The sequence below is a fragment of the Micropterus salmoides genome, unplaced genomic scaffold, assembly GCF_014851395.1.
Source record: "Micropterus salmoides isolate LMB-PRFRI ecotype aquatic unplaced genomic scaffold, ASM1485139v1 Ms_hic_scaffold_1, whole genome shotgun sequence".
NCBI classification, from domain to species: Eukaryota; Metazoa; Chordata; class Actinopteri; order Centrarchiformes; family Centrarchidae; genus Micropterus; species Micropterus salmoides.
Window position 1 is genome coordinate 42,913,769 of NW_024040040.1, and position 19,478 is coordinate 42,933,246.

The window sequence follows — 19,478 nt, forward strand, 5'->3', positions numbered from 1 at the left end:
TGGAATAGTCCACTAATAATATAGGAACATTTCGAGGTAACTGTACTCGTTTTCTGCACGGACATTGTTTACAAGAACACAGAATCAGACAGCTGATTTCACTTGTGAAGACGTGTACTTGCTGTACGGATTTAGCCGTGTAGATAGTTCACTTGCAATTGTATTTATACCATTATATTTCGGTAACATTGTTTAGCGATATTTGTCTTTAATAATGGCGACAGTAGAGGAGTTGAAGCTGCGGGTGAGGGAGCTGGAAAATGAATTGATAAAGTGTAAGCAGAGGCAGTGTGCTATGGAGGATGCTCCACCAAGCCAGGAACTTCACAGACCGAAGATTGACAAAATGAGCGCCGAAGTTGTGGATTCCAACCCGTACAGGTGATTTTTTTACCTCTGTATTTTGGCTTTGACAGGTTTTACCAGGACTGTTCATAACGCCGAGAGGCTACGCCTTATGAGTCACCCATCCCATATGGTGGTACATAATGGACCACAAGCTAATCTCAGCTGTGTTTTCATTGCAGTCGTCTAATGGCTTTAAAGAGAATGGGCATCGTGGATGATTATGAGGTATGAAATTTAAGGGTTATTCTTTTCTGAATCCAGTACATGAGTCTGTGGTTGCTGCTTTATCCCTAACAGAAATTATCATAATGCTCTAAAAAGATAATACTGAAAGTATGGAACAAATGATATTGTTCAATTTCCAATTTTCACACCCATGTGGGGTGCAACCTTCCACACGTCATTCAATATTAATACCAAGATGCATGGTAGTTTCAAATCCAGGTCCAAAACTATAAGTTTTTCTCACATAATATTAAAATATGAACTGATTAATTCTTGATAACTTAAAATAAATTAATTCCACATATGGCCAAATATCAGCACTGCACCAATATATCAGACTCTACCTATCAGTGTTACCTGAATGAAAGAGTGGATAAATTATTTTACAACATTAGGAAGGAATAATCATCTTCAAATTTTGTTGACAGAAAATCCGGACATTCACAGTCGCTGTGGTTGGTGTTGGGGGAGTTGGCAGTGTGACTGCTGAAATGCTCACTAGATGTGGCATTGGTAAGGTAATACAACCTTTTTTTTAAAAAAATATTTCTTCTACATTGCTTTATACCCGTTCAGTAGATTGTCTGCCTGTGCTTACCCCAATCTCCTCCATGCTTGCATCATCACAGTTGCTCCTCTTTGACTACGATAAAGTAGAGCTGGCCAATATGAACAGACTGTTCTTCCAGCCTCACCAGGCAGGTCTCAGTAAAGTGGAAGCGGCAGAGCACACACTCAGGTACGCTGGTGTTTATAGTAATCCAGTTTCCCCCCCCAAAATTACATGTTACGTGTTTCTTTTTGTTTACATGTTCCTCAATTTCTCAACAGGAACATTAACCCAGATGTGTCATTTGAGACCCACAACTACAATATTACCACCATGGAAAATTTTACACATTTTATGGAGCGCATCAGGTACTCTCCAGTTTTTAGTATTACTATTCTTTCTCCTCAGTGGTGCAGGCCTTTACAAAATATTACTGTGTCTTCTCAGTCATGGAGGGCTGGAAGAAGGGAAGCCCGTGGATTTGATCCTGAGCTGCGTGGACAACTTTGAGGCCAGAATGGCCATCAATACAGTAAGTACATCACTGTCACAAAAACAGAGCTGTTAAACACTGTTACTCTTGCAGATGGTAATAATTTTGTCATGTTTGTCCCAGGCCTGTAATGAACTAGGTCAGATCTGGATGGAGTCTGGTGTCAGTGAGAACGCTGTATCGGGACACATCCAGCTCATCATTCCCGGAGAGACGGCTTGCTTCGCTGTATGTCCACACAGAAAAATAATCTTTACCTTTTTAACACTGTTATACTTTTCCTTGCACTGAAAGTAACATTGCCCTGTGAGAAACAAAGTAGTAGTTGTTAAATATACATGTAGTCGTAATACAGATTCATATCCCTTGTTAGTGTGCTCCCCCCCTGGTGGTGGCAGCTAACATCGATGAGAAGACCCTAAAAAGGGAGGGTGTGTGTGCTGCCAGCTTACCAACAACAATGGGCGTCGTGGCAGGCATCCTGGTGCAAAATGTCCTCAAGTAAGATATCATTATTTAAGGGCAGTGGTAAACCTAAAGGTGCCATATGTGTGTAAATTGTTCATAACATTTTTTGTCTTTCAGGTATCTGTTAAAGTTTGGCACTGTCAGTTATTATCTCGGCTACAATGCCATGCAGGACTTTTTCCCCACCATGGCCATGAAAGCCAACCCCCAGTGTAATGACCGCTACTGCAGGAGACAACAGGAGGAGTACAAGGTGTGTGCCTGCTGTTTTAAGTGTTAGGAAGTACGTCCAAACAACTGTTCATTGCCAATACTCCCTCTTATATTGCGCTGTACCAGTTGGGAAAGCTAACCGTGTCTGTGTGAATTTTTCCCTTCAGAAAAAAGAAGCAGAGCGGCCAAAGGTTGAAGTTGTGCAGGAAGAGGAGGAGGTTGTGCACGAGGACAATGAGTGGGGTGAGCAACTAACAGTGTTAAATCTGTACCAGTTTGCATGGATTTGACGTTGTACAAGATATTATATCTCCTTATGTGTATTAACACACACACACACACACCTGTGCTGTGCAGGTATTGAACTAGTATCAGAGATGACTGACCCAGAGTTACAGGCTGCATCAGGCACAGTGCCTGACCTGCCAGAAGGCATCACTGTGGCTTACACCATTCCAGCTGAGGTCAGTTTTCTATAACACAACACTGGAAGTTTTTACATTGTGATAAGTAAATATTCACTGTGACTGATGACCATGGGCAAGTTATTAGTCTCCAATTGTATTTTAATTCCATACTGGTAACTAATACACTGAAATGAAAATGACTGCCTGGCTCCAAGGTAGGAAATCAGTCTAAAAATCATGATGTGGTGGAAATGGGTCAGCAGTAATGTGATGTATATGGACTAAATGCTAGCTTAAATTCCACTATTTTGTGTTGTGTTGACTAGGAGTCTTTTCAACTAAATTCTGCTAATATTTTGTTTTCTCATGTTTGAACCAGAGTACAGCAAGTGGAGAGACAGTGGAGGACACTGAGCAGAGCCTAGAAGACTTGATGGCTCAGATGAGAAAGTTGTAGGCACCAATCTGAAGATTATGATGCCTTTTCTATTACGTTGCTTTCTTTGATAACAAGGACCCTTACGGAAAAGCCAATTAATGTAAAATAAAAGATTATAGAATGAATTATTGTAACCGATAGAGAGATAAGAGAAATGCATAAAAAGGTCTGCTAATGGAATTTCACCCAGCACCCAGAAAATGCAAAAGCAGTCAGTCAAATGTGTAATTTGCTGAGAAACTGGGATTGTGTTTGGCACTTGAAATTGGTAGTCTGTAATGAAATATCTCCAATAATGCCAATGTTTAACATTAACATGTATCCCAATGTATTTTCTACGCTAATGAACGTTTAATGCATGTACTGTACATCTGTCATTTACTCAGCTTTAAAAAAACACAACAGTACTGATGAACAATGTTTAAGTTGTCTGAATAAAGTATTTATTAGATGGAATACAATATTCTTGATACATTAGATGTCATTGTCCTGTACAGATTTTACATTAATACATGAATATATAAAAACACGTAAGATACATAGTATGTACTATATTTGGCAATGAGACGATTGAGGTTTTGGTATAGTGTCCCTTTTTTACTAACATACTGTTCATTCAATCAGACGATAAATCATGACTTTAATGCTCCGTACTTGTATAGCTAGTCTTTTCGACCACTCAAAGCGTTTTTACACTACATCTGCATTCACCAGTCACTGAGCCTAAGCGCTCAAACGGAAACTAACATTCACACTCATACACTGGCGGAATAGCCGCCAGGGGCAATTCGGGTTCAGTATCTTGCCCAAGGACACTTCGACACGCAACCAGGGGGAGCCAGGGATTGAACCGCCGACCTTCCGACTAACGGCCAACCCGCTCTACCTCCTGAGCCACAGCCGCCCTACTTTATTGTACTTGTACCTTGACAAAACAGACATTTTAGTTTTGTATAAACAGCATGCAATCAGTACCAGAGGTGATGTTTCCTCAGACTTGGTCAAGGTTTTTGGACCTTCTACATTTTTTCTTTTTGGATTACATACTTTAGTGGGTAAACACAATTTAATGTAAACATAAATACTATCTTAATGTACCAACTTAAAAAAAAAAATAACCCTTCATTCAGGAATGTAGACTTGGCAATAAATCGGAGGTCTGAAGAGTTTTGGTAAAAGATAACAGCATGATCAGCGTGAGCTGTAGCAGTGTTTGACAGTTCATGATGTCATCTCCTTAAAAGAACCTTGAGAAGCCCTTACTGTCAGCCTTGTTCATTTAAAATCAAACTTAAAGAATGATTCATTGGGTTTTCTTAATTCCATAACCATAATTGACAAAAAATTAAAGATTTGAAAAAGTGCATACAGTAATATCTACTGTACATTGGAAAGCACTTTGTGTGTCTGGTCAATTATCGTGTTTTATGGGTGCAAATGAATCTGTGCTGCCATTTTGATGTACACTTTCAGGCATCCGCATGTAATAAAGATCAAAGTGTTTGAGTCTGAATTAATAGTGTAAACCTGAGTTCCAGGCCCATGAAAAGGACTGATTTCCTTAAACACATGATTATGTGAAATGAAATATTAATAAATACTTTTCACAGACTAATGTGGCAGACCTAATCATACTCGCAGGTACAGCATATTCAACTACAACTCCATCTAGACAACAATCACAGGATGGTTCCCTTTTTGATAAAACCATGGGGTCCTGATTTGGTGATTCTATGGTAGTTAGTGCTGTCAAACCAGCCTGTATTGTTCTGTGGCAGTAGGTGGCTGAACAGAGTCACCTCGGGGCATGTGGGAGGGGAGCAGGTCCCCTCAGACTGAATGTGTCCCCACTGGAGGAGTGGCGGGACGGGGCGTTCCCACACACTAACGATGGCTCTGCCTCCTTTATCTCCATTGCACGTTTGTAAAGCTCTGCAGCCTTCTCGAAGTCACCCTCTTCGTAGCTATTTACAAAAGGAATAAAAACAGAGAAAGAAATGTTGTTTCATTAAACAGTCATGATTAAACTTCTGATTAGCCAAATGTAGAATGTAAACTACTGTACCTCAGCACAGCAAGGTTTTTGAGGGTCTCTCCGACCCGTGGGTGTGAGCGCCCCAAGCTATCCTCGTATACTTTCAGCGCTCGTTCATAAAGAGGCAAGGCGTCACTGTGCTTCTTCTGCCAAAGACAAAGCAATTCACAGTTAGCTTTGCTCTATACAACCTAAAATACAGCTACACATGCTCATAAGAGCCATTGAAACAAAAACAAGAAATATGCAAGTCAGGAACATGTGGCACAGACTGAAGAAAGCATGATAAACATTCTCACTAGTTGGCAGTAGATTACAGCCAGGTTGACCAGTGCTGTGGCCACACTGGGGTGTTTGGGCCCAAAACTTTTTTCCCTGATTTCCAGAGACAGCTCATACAGTGGAACAGCCTTTTCCAGCTTCCCCTGAACAACACACACATCTTCAAATCAGATTCTCAGCCAATGATAAACACAGAATGAGCTTTTCAACAGCCAGAATATTAAAGTTTCAGTCTCAACGGTCAGACGTGACTCACTCTGCGTTTATAGAGCATGGCCAGGTGTTTGAGTGTGTATGCCAGAGAGGGGTGGTCTGGGGACAAGGCCGTCTTGCGGATGTCTAGCGCCCTCTCATACATGTCCTCAGCTGTCTCATACTCCCTCCTCTCTGTGTGCAGTGCAGCCAGGTTGTTGAGGGACTGAGCACAGTCTGGGTGGTCTGGACCCAGGACACGCTGACGCATCTCCAGAGAACGGGTCAAGAATACCTTGGCCGCACTAGTGAGGACAAAGAGAGGGATTTTAGATATGTTAGTGGACATACAAATTAAGGCTTAAAGACTGAAGAAACAAATCAACAATCAAGTAGAAGGTGCAATTTGAGATAGTCTAAAATGGAAAGTGTTTTACATCTGTCTGTGTACATGCTAACTGCCTTACTCAAGGTTGTTTTGGAGGTAGTAGAGGACACCCAGTTCATTAAGTGTCTTGGCACAGTCTGCAGAGTCTTTTCCCAGGGTCAGCTCTTCCAGCTGTAGAGCTCTGCGTCTCAACAGAGTGAAGCCATACTGAAGGAAGGAGTAGATAAAAGGCATGTACAATATGACCGATCAAGTGAATGTGATTAAGCATGTGGGTATCTGGGAAACATGCTTACCATATGACCTTTCTGGCGAGCAGTCTTCTGACGGATCTTCACAGACATCTTCCTGAGTTTCTCTGCTTGTTCATATCTGATTGTTAAAATGCCAGGTGTAAGCCGTTAAATGTGTATTTTAAATGAAACACTGCAGTGTCCCTGGGTGTTTTAGTTACTCTTAACTTTTAATAAGATCATCAACACAGGTGGGATGCTTGGCAGGAACAACCAACAATTATAAATATCATCGTGCATGCCAACACCAAGACAAACATTTACTTGTTTTGCTTCTGATACAGCATGGCGAGTGACTCCAGCTCTCGTGCTACGCTGGCATGCTCAGCTCCATAAGCATTCTCACTTATCTCCAGGGCCTGCTTGTATAGCTGCTCAGCGTTACCATACTTCTTCCACTGAACATAAACCCCGGCTAGCTGGTGCAGGGAGCGAGCTACGCTGGGATGGTCTGGGTCCAAAGCTGTCTCCCTAATCTCAAGGGACCTTTGTAAAGGGGCTACAGCCTAGACAAACAGACAGAAAGAATCAATATGTGCACTATCCTAGCAGAAAGTAAGGTCTATATGAGAACACTTTATTTTATTTAGGCTTATGTAAGCAAATGAAACATAAAACTGCCATAAATGGTTGTTATTTCAAAGCTAATACTCTTTAAAATCTTGCAGTCCTGTATACTACCTGACTAGGGAGGCCCAGATCTTTGAGGAAACGTCCCAAGGTCTCATACAGGTTTGCCAGCTTGGTCATGCTGTCTTCGCTCTCACAGCTCTTCTCATAGTGTTTCAGGGAGTCAAAGTACTCGGTGGCCATGGAGCTTTTGTCTTTGCCCACATATTGCCAATAGGCTAGCAGCTCAGAGAAATGACCCCTTGAAAAAGAAAACAAGACATTATAATAACAATACTACTACTAATAATAATAAAGCATTGCACTTATATAGCGCTTTATCATATAAACTCAAAGCACTTCAAAGTGAAGTGGTGGGGACTCATCTCAACCACCACCAATGCGTAGCAGCCACCCGGGTATCGCACGGCAGCCATTTTGTGCCAGAATGCTCAACAAACATTAGCTTGAGGCAGAGAGGAAGGGAAACATTCAGCCAATTACACATGGGGACGCTTAGGTGGCCAGATGGAGAAAGCCAGGTCGGGAATTTTGCCATGAAACCGAGGAACCTCCTACTCTTTGCGACAAGTGCTGTGGAATCTGTAATGACCAGAATAAGTCAGGACCTCAGTTTAACTCATCAACAGCACAGTGTCCCCATCACTGCACTAGGGCACTGGGATCTTCTTATTAGGACCAGAGAGAAGACTGCCCACTACTGGATCACCGACACCTCTTCCAGCAGCAACTTAGTTTTCCCAGGAGAACTATAACTAAATAAATGTGGCAGAGTATCTGCTTGTGTATATGTAATTTGTACCTCTTGTAGAGGTTTTGGGAGACAAACAGGTTCAGGAGGCTAAGTTGTAGTTTAGTCCTATCATCTTGCTGTTGGAGCAGCCAGGGCAGTTCATCTGCGACACGCCAAGTCACACGGTCCTGGCTACACACACACACACACACACACACACACACACACACACACACACACACATACAATGACAATGAGTTGTACTGACAAAAGAATGTGCGTTGTTTTGTATGAGGAGAACAAGACTACTCTTCAGCACCTGAGTTGCTGACTGAAATATTGTATGAGCTTCTCTCTATAAGCAGCAGAGCTGCTTCCTCCATCCAGAAACTCCAACCTCACAGCTTCCCAAGCCTGAAAGACAAACACACATACAGACTAAAACTTTCAACGAAACTATCTATTCATAATATATGATATATGATATGACGTACTGTGTGCCAAAGCCCAATTACCTGCAGGTGTTGAAACCTGATGAGCCCACAACGGAGGGTTACAATGCAGAGTCTGTTCAGACGGTAAAGCAGTGAGGTCAGGACAGGCAACTCCACTTCTGGTAAAAGGTCTAGTACCTCTGATTCACTCACTCCATTATGGCTGGCACATACTAGACACAGTATCTAAGGAGAAAGAAAAAAAGAAAACACATATTCCTAGGCACCATAGAGAAAGAATATATAAGGCCAAATTAAACCAGACAGACCCACTGCAAAATATTTACAACTAATCAAAAGAAAATGCTGTATCATGAGAACACAATATAACATGGTGAATGAAAGGTAGGTTTGCAGAACACACTTGCCATTAAAATCAATAGTGACGACAAAACTCTGTGTTTAAGTGGAGACAAGTTATTGTTGTTTTGTCTGAGTATAGGTCACCTCTCTCATAAAGTGTCTCTCTCTGTCTGTGTTGAAGGAGTTCAGCATCATCTTGAGTGCCAGGCGGTATAGTGACATGGTGTCTTGACACTGTAGACACTGCTCCAGGCTCTTCTCCAGTGACAAACAGGATATACTGCTGAAATGTAACAAAACATGGCATACAATCCAATGAACAAAATGTAAAAGATATGAACCCAGATAAGCCAGGTTTAATGCCATGTCCTCTGAAGCAATTTACAGAAAGATTTACCATTACATAAATTCCATTGCAATTAAAAGAGTGTGTTCTTCAAAGGGTCAAACAGGTTTGCAGAAAATGCTTTTCTACTAACTCATTTTGTAGCTCAGCCTGTGATCCGACCATGCTGGATGGGAAGAAAAGAGAGTTTTTCTGTGACATTCAATTTGTTTGGAGTTGTGAAACCAGAGGTGGCTAACCTGATGATCATCCTTGACAGTAGTGTGACATACAATGCATTGCAGGTCGATGCAGATCGACAGTGCCTTTCCAGCTTCTTCTCCTGAAACAAAGATCCAACATTCAAGGGTGGCATTTTCACAAAGAAAACAAACATCTTTTTACACTTTCAAATCTCTATCGTTTTTATAACAGGGTATGGTGAGCTGGTTACTGACCTGATCCTTGCTAAATTTGAGATCCATGCTCTGGCACTCTGCATTTACAACGCTCCTGACCTCTCTAGGACTTAGTGGGTCTAAGTGGAGTGTGGGCCACAACCTAAACAGACACGGTGACTGAATTACAAATGGCATTACTACAAGAGCGTATTTAGGAACATAAACCACTGCAGGGGGGAAAAAAAATAGCATTTTGAAATAATACAAAATATAACGTAAACTGACTGGGATCTGTAGAATTCAGGCACTGTGTCTCACCTCCAGGCTTGAGGACATGTCTCTACATTGACAGACACAACCACTCTGACATTGACAGGGAGAGGGTCAATCAGCCACTTCATGTGCCTTTCTGCTTGCTGAAAGAAAGGAGAAATATTATGAAAATCTGTATTAAATAATGATGAAAAACTGAAACTGGACTCAAAGAATACAGAAATTAAGGGTCCCCACAGCCAAAACAACGTGCCTTCATGTGCATATTTTTATACACATCAGTCATGTGCATTTTTATACATGTGCCATAATGTGTATATTTTCATACACCAAGCAAGAATATAGGGAAGGGCTGTCACATAAAAAGTCACACATAATTCACAGGTTCCTGTTTTCACTGAAGCCCTGTGCATCAGGCCTCCCTATAGTACACAAGGTATAAAAGAACCAACAACAAAAAGTGTCTATCACTTCTTGTAGAGAAAATTATTCCAAATGTTGAGGCTGAGACAAAAATGTACATTTTATCTGTAATGTGAGTTTAAAAAAGAAATGGGGTGTACTTGTATCTGGTCAATGGAGTCGATGATGATGATGATGTTTCCTTGATGACGTCCTGATAGTCTTTCAAGCCAGCGGGGGAACTCCTCCAAGATCTTACTGGGCTCCATGGACAGGCCAGAAATGGACCAGAAGTGCTGCAGCAGCTACAGACAGAAAACACATTCCCACAGTTATCCAGTAAGAAGAGTCTTCACTATGTCTATGAAAGAGCCAATGAGAGAGACCTCTTACTTTGACTGTGAGGCGTTTGATAATGAGAACTGGCTCTGAACTTGTGGACAGTGGGCGACCAACAAAATGATAAAGGAACAAGGTGTTGGGGGACTGTTTCTGTTGCTGCTCGATCCTGGAAAGGATTAAAGAACAATTACCAAAGTAGACCAACCTTACAAAATGTCTTGTTCCACGATGACACCTCCTCTTAGACTCACAGCACAATATTAAAACAAGATGTATTTTTTCCAAAGATGCCACTTTGAAAGATAAACATTGGGCATACATACAAAGGGCCCATCAGTGAAGGGACAAATTACACTTCAGTTCTCACCATTTGGAGAGCAGCAGAGACTTCCCTGAGCCCGGACCACCAGACACCAGCAGAGGAGGGGTGGGAGGGGGAGCAGCTATCATGTCATTCAAACGATCTATATACTGAGGTGGACATCCGATACAACACAGATTTAAAGAAATTAAAGAATAAATTATTAGATTGGAAGACAAAATTAAGAAAGCTAAAAATAAGAGAAGATCTGCCCTACCTTCTGGAAGCCTAACTGGGAGTTTGTAGTGTTACAGGCCTGCTGGTAGGACTCAATCTGCTCCTGCTCATCATGCAGATCCCACAGCACATCTCCAGAGTCTTCCTCACGTCCCTCCTCTATCCCAGAGTCCTTAGAGTCAACATCTCCTCCTTCAAGACCCAGCAACTCCTACACGGTGAGGGTAGAAGTGGAGGTTAAAAAGCTGTCAGGGACAGGAGGCATGAACATAAATCCAAGCAAGCACACAACACTTTAAGCCCTATAAAAAGACAGATGTTGCTGAGGGGCAGTCTGTACCTGTTTGATGACTTTCTCTAGTTGAGCATAAATCAGGTCAGCTCCCTCCTCTGCAGAACCACTGTGATCCACCACCTGGATTAAAGTTCACAACATGTCAGCGCAAGCACTGTGGCAACTAGCAACCAGATAAATACAGAATGTCAACTTAAAAGGCGACGTAGGGGCCATTCTAATGTTTCATATTAAGGTTTGGCCAGTAGGTGGTACCAGGGTGCTGGCATATCTAAATGGGGCTCATCTACTCAGGAGGGCAGGTGCAATTAGACACAGGTGTTGCCAGAGGGAAAAGCCAGCTAGTGTTGGCGGCTGCTGTGGCTGTTTGTTTGTTGTATATTGGAAAACTGTTGATGGAGATGGAATATTGAACCATCATAGATGCTTGCCAGCTGCTGAAGACCATATGTGCAGGAATAAATCATATCTCTCATGACTGAGAAGAAAGCAGAAGTTTAGAGTTCTTTCCCAAACAAAGAGGTCATGGGAAGTACAGCGTGTCAATTACCCTCTATGTAGCCATCTGGTGCTTTAAGCTTAGGCTTAGTGGTTACAGACAATTAACACACAACTTCTGCTTTTTGCCTACAGTTAATAGTGTGGTTATACTGCCCAGGTACTGTTGGGATTGACTGAAGTGTGTAAACAAGGGCAATGCAGAGGAGCATCCATTCATGCAGCACACCTGGACACACCACCACTCACAGAACAGATCTCTGCCTCACTGCCACAAACAACTGTCTCCACCTGCTGGCATGTAAAGCCGTCTGCTACCAGCGCTGTTCCACAGACTTCTATTCCTGTCATCATCACGCATAGACCAGTAAACCGAAATGTGCACATCCCACACAGAAATAATAGTAATCTCTTAAGGATTAGGACAACTGCACCAACTCCAGCACCCAGAACAAACTCATTTAAAATGGCTCTCTTCAATGTGAGATCACTTTCAAGTAAGACTTTTATCTTAAATGATTTTATCTTGTCTGCAAATCTAGATTTTATGTTTTTAACTGAATCCTGGTTGCAAATGAATGTCTATAGCCAGCTAGCTGAACTGTGTCCGCCTTAATATGATTGCTTTAGTCAACCGAGGGTCAGTGGTCGTGGTGGTGGGCTAGTGAGCGTGTATAGGAAAAATTTTAAATGTCATCAAGTACGCTGTGATGAATTTAGCTCCTTTGAAGTTCTCACTCTTAAAGTTGGAGGGCTGCAACCTATCATATTTGTTATAATTTATCGCCCCCCAAAACCGCCTGGAGGATTTTTATCAGAACTTCCTGAATTTTTATCTACTCTGGTTTTAAATTATGACAGAATTGTTCTTTGTGGCGATTTTAATATTCATGTTGATGACCCCACCAATGTTAATGCAACTGACTTTTTAAATATGGCCACTTCTTTTAACTTCAAACAACATGTCAAAGGGCAAACACATAACCGTGGTCATACACTGGACTTGGTTTTTACCCTGGGTGTCAGCATTTCCTCTGTGGAATTAGTGGACATGACCATATCTGACCACAGATGTATTGTTTTTAGCTGCGATTCGCCTGTTACTCATGCCGCCTCACCAAGCTCCGTGTGTTGTCGCATCTTTAATGAACAAAGTGTTTCAAAGTTTTGCGCAGTCTTTCAGAGCCAAAGCCAACACCTGTCTGATTCCAACACCAACAATCTGGTTGATCACTTCAATCATATCTGCTTGTCGTCACTAAATATTACTGCTCCTCTAAAGGTTAGGCCTACGTCTAAAGCTAATAAGCAACCCTGGATAAATGACAGCATTCGCAGCCTAAAAAGGGAATGCAGGAAAGCAGAGCGCAGATGGAAAAAATCCAATCTCCAAGTCCATTACCTCAGTCTGAAGGATTTATTAATTAACTACAATAAAATGGTTAAGGATGCGAGAACACACTATTTTTCTGAACTCATTACTGCACATAAACACAATCCCAGGTTTCTGTTTAAGACTGTGGATCAGCTGGTAAACCCAACCCCTCCTTGTGCCTCAGCTGGAAGTAATGATGACTGTGAATTGTTTTTATCTTATTTTACCAATAAGGTGGTGTCAATCAGAGCCTCTATTAGCCCCGTGGCCTCTTACTCAGAGGTTCCTCACCAGCAACAACAGAGTTTTAACCAGTTTTATCCCATCGACTTGTCTGAGCTTTTAAAAACAATATCACAAATGAGAGTGTCCTCCAGCCCACTTGATATAATACCTACAAAATTTTTACTAAAAGTAATAGATTCTGTTGGGCCCCATTTGATCTCTGTTTTCAACAGCTCCCTATCTACTGGTTGTGTCCCTGATTATTTTAAAACGGCTTGCGTGAACCCACTTTTAAAGAAACCTGGTTTAGATCCCTCCCTCCCACAAAATTTTAGACCAATTTCAAAACTGCCTTTTATTGCAAAGATTCTAGAAAGAATTGTGTCCAAACAGCTGCTCACTGTGCTGGAAAATAACAAAATATTTGAAAAGTTTCAGTCTGGTTTTAGGAAGTACCACAGCACTGAGACTGCCCTGCTTAAAGTCACCAATGACCTTTTAATGTCTGCTGATGAAGGTATGTGCTCAGTCCTTGTACTCCTGGACCTTAGCGCTGCTTTTGACACCATTGATCACAACATCATGTTAGACAGACTGAGGCACTGGGTGGGGATCTCTGGTACTGCTCTAGAATGGTTTTCATCCTACCTGTCAAATAGGAAGTTTTGCGTGTCTGTAAACAACTATGTCTCTTCATTCTGTCCAGTTAAATATGGTGTGCCTCAGGGGTCGGTCTTAGGACCCATTTTGTTTTCCTTGTATCTGCTTCCCCTTGGACATATTATCCATAAACATGGCATTTCTTTTCATATTTATGCTGATGACACACAAATATACTTGCCCGTCAGATCCACAGACCCTGGAATGCTGAGTTCACTTAACAACTGCCTTTGTGAAGTTAAAAAATGGATGTCAAATAATTTCCTCCAGCTGAACTCAGACAAAACAGAAATCCTGGTCATCGGGTCCCAGCAGATGGCAAATCAAATACTGCCATCTGCTGGTTCCCTAGTAAATCACATTAAGCCTGTGGCAAAGAACCTTGGTGTTTGGTTTGATAGTAATTTAAATTTCGAGCAGCACACCACAAAGCTTGTTCAATCATGTTTTTATCAACTTAGAAATATAGCTAAAATTCGATCTATGTTAACTTTTAAGGACACCGAGACCATTTTACACGCCTTCATCTCATCACGCCTGGATTATTGCAACAGCCTTTTCACCTGTTTAACCCAAAAATCTATTGATCGACTCCAGACTGTCCAGAACTCAGCTGCCAGGCTTTTAACCAGAACAAAGAAATATGACCACATTACTCCTATTTTAGCTTCATTACACTGGCTCCCAGTATGTTTTAGAATTGACTTTAAAATTCTATTGATCACTTTTAAAGCTCTTCATGGCCTCTCGCCTTGTTATATTTCTGACCTTTTAGTCCCATACGCACCAGCACGTACCTTGAGATCCTCGGGCAGAGGTCTGTTGTCTGTTCCAGAGTCTCGACTGAAAACTAAAGGGGACAGAGCGTTTGCTGTCAGGGCCCCGAGGCTCTGGAACAGCCTGCCCGAGGAAATCAGGTCGGCTGAGTCAGTGAACTCTTTTAAGTCCCTTCTTAAAACATACTTTTATAGGAGAGCTTTTCCCGATCTTATTTGACTTTATTTTATCCGTTTTATTTTATTGTATTTTACTAATTTTATATAAAATTTTCATGCTCATGTTTCGTTTTTTTTTTTTTGTATTATTTTTTACACTTGTTAAAGCACTTTGTAACTTGTTTTTGAAAAGTGCTCTACAAATAAGGATTATTATTATATTATTATAAGTGAAACTAATCTGCATAATTAAGGCTATTTATCAAAAAGCACATACACATCCTCATGACTTTAAAGTTCACTTTGAAAAGAACTATTCCCTTCTCTCATGTATTCTGTTTTGCCTTGTTCATTTAATATCTGGCACACACAAACCTTGACTTTAGCGGCCTTGTCTGCAGCATTGATCCTTTCTAGCAGCTGCCTGGTGGGTCCAGTCAAATTGTGATCTTCTTCAGTCCTGAGGAAGAGCACCAGTGGATGGCCATCTGGATTTTTAACAAAAGCCTCCTCACAGTCCTCTACCACGGAGCTATGCACGTGTGAATATCAGAAGAAAAATGTTCATTTATTTATAGATAAATAATATAATGTAATAACCTTAGAGACGACGATAGGTATGGGACTTACTGTACCTAGTGACAGTAGATTTGAGAAGAAGCACACACACAGAGCTCCGTTCAATCTCCTGCTTGCGCTCCACAGCGTATGAGGCAGCATTCTCCTCTGGAAAGCAGACATTCAAGTAGAAATGGCCGAGACCTTCACACATTCTCCGTAACACAGGAGAGTGTTTCTGTAATGAAACACAAAGCAAATTTCCCAGACAAGGATTAATGGCAGTTCTCCACAAAATGCCATTTTAAACCAGGTTAACTCACAACTGTATTCTCAGAGTTTGATATTCATACTAGTTTTGAAGTGACCAATTTACTGAAGGTAGATTAAAGTTAATGTAAGACTAAATGTAGTCTTAAATGAAACTGCTATGAGCATGTTCAGATTCATGTTGTCTGTCAATAGCATTATTTATTATTATTATTATTATTGATTGTTTTGTCTATTTCAGTGATATCTCAGTGAAGACCAACGAGCAACATCAAAGACAAATATTTCTTTATAAGAGCAAGCAGCTCAGTAATTTTGATGAATAATTATTAACACAAATTTAACTATTCTAGCTTAAGCCTTACAATGGCCCTTCCCTTTTGTTACTGCCATTTCCAGGAAACAGCCCCATAGTGCCATAAAACATAATAGTGTCACATTATCCAATCCAATATCCAGAATATTTACAGTGTGATGATTTACAGTGGCCATCTAACCAACCTTAACAAAGATTTCAAGCTCAGTTTTGGTCTCCTGGGTAAAGATTAGGTAGCAGCGCACTGTGTTACTCCATAAGGCCTGGGGCACATGAGGGGAGACCTGAAGCAGACTGGCTACCGCAGCATCCCAGTCATCTGAAACAATCACAAACAGATGACAAAAGTTGCGAGACAAGAGCAAAGATAAGAATCAGAATGAGCTTTATTGCCAAGTAGTATTTTACATGTACGAGGAATTTGCTTTGGTGAAGTGAATGCATACTTCAAAAGCTCTCCATATACAAACATAAATATATGTGCCGGCTGTGGCTCCTTGGGCAAGATACTGAACCTGAAGGCTGTGCCATCAGTGTATGAATGTGTGTGAATAATTTGTTTCTTTCAACAGTTGGCACCTTGCATGTCAGCCACTGCCATCAGTGTGTGAATGTGATATTTAAAGATGTAAAGTGTAAGACTGGTGCTATGTAAGTACAGCGCATTTACCATAATGTCTCCCTTCTTCCTACAGACTTTTTGAAGTTTACTTACCCCTGCTCACATTTGCAAAGGGTCCCTCCACATCTATCAAACTGTGGGCAAACTCTGGTCCCCGGAAGGTCTGTTGCAACTGCATCATGCTGCCCATAGAAGGTTCACTTCCCAGCACACCACCAGACCAGTACTCGCACTGTGTCCCTGCAGCTGAAGACATACAGTGAAAAAATAACAAATAAACTTCAAGATTTCATTACACATAACAAGACCTTATATTTTGTATTATAATGGAAAATTAATACTAGAAGAATTAATGGATGAACAGAAAAAAGAATAGAAAATGTCCCAGCACTGTGGATTTCTGTGTCTTACCAGTGACAGTGGTTTGGTTATCATCTGAATCAGAATCATTTAGGTCATAGACCTGAATGCCCTGAGCCTGCAACTGTTGCAATTTGGCCTCTAAATCCCTCTTGGCCCGCAAGAGATCCTGAATCTCTTTTTCTTTTGTCTCCCGGAAAATCTGGTGGTCAAATAAACAATTGGTTATGTGATGCATTGCAAACATGATTAATATGAATGAATGCTACACAGTAGCAAACGTGGTTGTGGTTTACCTTAAACTGTCTTTTTACTTTGTCCCTGTCATGTTCAAAAGTGGCAGCCCTCTCCATAGCTTGGTACTTTGCCTCAAGAGCACTCTCTTTTTCTCTAAGGATCTTCTGGTAGGTCTTCTGCAGTGCCTGTTGTCACATGGAGAATGATGACGACCATCAAATGAACCATCCACAAACCTTAAATATTGAAGCCATAAGCTTGTGCTATGATAAACTGGTAGTCTCAGGTATCCAGTTAATTCATTACCTGTAGCTCAGCTCTCAGCCTCTTGTTCTCTTCATCCAGCTTGGCCTCCTTCTTTTGCATTGATGAGATCTCGTTATTCTTGCTGACTCGGAAGATTTCATACTCTTTACGGAGTCTTTCATACTCAGCAGCATACTCTAGATCCACAGATCCTGTGGATTTGAAACTGGCCCCAATGACCCGAGGTCCTCTGCGAAAGGAACTGCGCAAGAGTCGGGCTTTGGGCTTGACCTCCACTGGGATCTCACAGGCTTCCCCACCTTCACCCCCATAGCCATCCTCTATAACCTCTCCTGGGCTGACCAAAGAGGATGCGGTGCCCATGGTGGCTTACAAGCCGTACAAAAGTACTCAGCCTTTTCGGGTGCCCATAGCTGCTCCTGTGCGATGACAGACAGGACAGGGGAGCATAGTGGGTCCGTGCGTGAAGGATAACTCCTCTGCAGTTGTTCACATTGTATGATGAAAACGTTTTCCTCTACCTAGGCTGTGGAAGATGATTGTGACTATCAGTCCTTTGCCCTAATGTGGTTTCCCTGTGCTGCATCACAAACGCAAAACAGCTAGTTTAACGTTAGTCGATGTAATTTACAGTTAAGTTACAGCCACGAAGCTATCAACTTTAACGTTACAAAAGCAACAGCTCACACCACCGTCATTTTTAGAGGAGCGCCTCCAGGAACAAAAAGGTGACCTATCACTAACGCGTTTGCCATTACTAGCTAATTATTCCTTTTTACTCATCAATAACGATTAAGACAGTTGTGACTTGGTTAGCTAACTTAATGTAACATCAAAGAAAAAGCTGTTCAACGTCGCTGGTGTAAAGTTAAAGACTATCGGATGGACACAATAAGGTACGTACATGTTTTAGCTTCGAAAGAATTTTGACTAAACACTCAAGTCTTGGTGAAAACATCTGAAGCTAGGTTGTACAAAACAAGAATAACTCACGGTCCGCTCCCTGCACAGCTTCTTCCTGGCTGCCTTGGTAACAAGTCGATAATACGGGTGCTCGCACAAGTCAAACTGGGTAAAAGACAATTTTTCTCGAAACTACGGTAACTACAGAGCCCATATGGCAGGTATGCAGGTACTGTTTTAAGAATCACATTTTTTATTTAATTTGTGCCATCGAATATTCAAATACTATGCTATAATTTCTATGCTATAGAAGCTATAGCAGAAGTTATTGACAAAGGACTATTAGAAAATGTCCCGGTACCTGCCTTATATGGTGTGACACGTAGCTTGTGACATGTGTCAAGCTTTCAAACGCATTATTAGTATATACATTATTTAATGTGTTATAATGACGTCAATTGCCTAGGGTTTATAAGATACGGTAATCTGCATTTTCCAAAAAAACAACCAGTACAAAAAAGTCCTTTATGTAGTTGCAGGGCTGTTATGTGAGTTGTTGAAAGGGAGACCAGGGATGGTTGTAACATTTTTGACATGTCTGCATCTCAGAGCTCTTTTAAGCCAGTGCTTTTAAAATATGATACAAAGTAGTTACAAGTGTCTGCTATTAAATTGTGTAACTGTTATCTCTGCCACACAGACAGAATGCATGTAATTTATGCAACATTATGTAATAAGGAATATGAGAAAAGAATTATATTAAAAAGTGTGTGTGTGTGTGTGTGTGGGTGGGTGATCCAAGTATCTTATTTACTGTCAGTCATATTAGTAGTGACATGGTAGTGAACATAATTTAACAATGTGCAAAGGTGCACCAACTGAATATTAGTGTGTTTGTTCTTGTTTGTAACAAATTAATACAAATAATTACAGAAATAAATAAATGCTCAATAAATAAATAAGCATCCGATTAAATGCACAAAAAATTAAATAAATGTAGGTAATTAAATTATACAAATATTATTAAATGTATATATCTTTTTTAATTAGCTTCTTTACTTATTCACCTTTGTAATAATTACCTTATTTATTTATTGTCTGATATAATCTTCAACTTTTATTTATTTCTGCCTCTCCTTTTCACATTTCTCTATGGGGTGAACTTCTCCCCTATTGGTGGACC

General features: G+C 41.0%; 2 protein-coding genes across 6 annotated transcripts; one reads left to right on the plus strand and one right to left on the minus strand.

The window, feature by feature from the left end:
• The first annotated feature begins 72 nt into the window (after window positions 1-72).
• uba5 (ubiquitin-like modifier activating enzyme 5) lies at window positions 73-3,606 on the plus strand. Of its 2 annotated transcripts, XM_038729252.1 has the most exons (12): window positions 73-381; window positions 528-573; window positions 1,002-1,091; window positions 1,203-1,312; window positions 1,405-1,491; window positions 1,571-1,655; window positions 1,740-1,844; window positions 1,990-2,117; window positions 2,202-2,337; window positions 2,465-2,540; window positions 2,655-2,761; window positions 3,084-3,604. In XM_038729252.1, exons 1-12 carry the CDS (start codon window positions 215-217, stop codon window positions 3,159-3,161), a joined length of 1,215 nt encoding a protein of 404 aa, XP_038585180.1. In that variant the 5' UTR covers window positions 73-214; the 3' UTR covers window positions 3,162-3,604. The 2 variants fall into 2 exon arrangements, with proteins under 2 accessions (XP_038585180.1, XP_038585189.1); XM_038729261.1 differs by lacking the exon at window positions 73-381 and having other exon boundaries at window positions 525-573; window positions 1,002-1,086; window positions 3,084-3,606.
• A 572-nt stretch (window positions 3,607-4,178) lies between these two features.
• Window positions 4,179-18,445, minus strand: nphp3 (nephronophthisis 3). 4 transcript variants are annotated; one of them, XM_038729300.1, is made up of 28 exons: window positions 18,386-18,445; window positions 17,432-17,811; window positions 17,185-17,310; window positions 16,940-17,090; window positions 16,622-16,774; window positions 16,092-16,225; window positions 15,398-15,558; window positions 15,138-15,294; window positions 11,115-11,189; window positions 10,815-10,985; window positions 10,604-10,707; window positions 10,288-10,402; window positions 10,056-10,199; window positions 9,538-9,635; window positions 9,277-9,379; window positions 9,079-9,161; window positions 8,638-8,776; window positions 8,212-8,376; window positions 8,016-8,110; window positions 7,766-7,888; window positions 7,015-7,204; window positions 6,598-6,839; window positions 6,337-6,412; window positions 6,120-6,247; window positions 5,717-5,957; window positions 5,478-5,603; window positions 5,209-5,324; window positions 4,939-5,107 (listed from the first exon to the last, which is right to left on the minus strand). In XM_038729300.1, the coding sequence occupies exons 2-28, from the start codon at window positions 17,753-17,755 to the stop codon at window positions 4,939-4,941; spliced, it is 3,909 nt and encodes a 1,302-aa protein (XP_038585228.1). In that variant the 5' UTR covers window positions 17,756-17,811; window positions 18,386-18,445. The 4 variants fall into 4 exon arrangements, with proteins under 4 accessions (XP_038585236.1, XP_038585228.1, XP_038585218.1 ...); XM_038729290.1 differs by having other exon boundaries at window positions 17,432-17,918; window positions 18,386-18,442; XM_038729308.1 differs by lacking the exon at window positions 18,386-18,445 and having other exon boundaries at window positions 4,179-5,107; window positions 17,432-17,755.
• Window positions 18,446-19,478: the final 1,033 nt, after the last annotated feature.

Bases quoted from the DNA above. Each gene is read 5' to 3' on its own strand.
- uba5 (XM_038729252.1), top strand. From the start codon at position 215: ATGGCGACAGTAGAGGAGTTGAAGCTGCGGGTGAGGGAGCTGGAAAAT. The intron at 382-527 runs GTGATTTTTTTA...TTTTCATTGCAG, and splicing joins GTGGATTCCAACCCGTACAG to TCGTCTAATGGCTTTAAAGA. The intron at 1,313-1,404 runs GTACGCTGGTGT...ATTTCTCAACAG, and splicing joins GCGGCAGAGCACACACTCAG to GAACATTAACCCAGATGTGT.
- nphp3 (XM_038729308.1), bottom strand. From the start codon at position 17,755: ATGGGCACCGCATCCTCTTTGGTCAGCCCAGGAGAGGTTATAGAGGAT. The intron at 16,226-16,621 runs GTAAGTAAACTT...TGATTGTTTCAG, and splicing joins CTTTGCAAATGTGAGCAGGG to ATGACTGGGATGCTGCGGTA. The intron at 15,559-16,091 runs GTTGGTTAGATG...GTTTCATTACAG, and splicing joins AGCTTGAAATCTTTGTTAAG to AAACACTCTCCTGTGTTACG.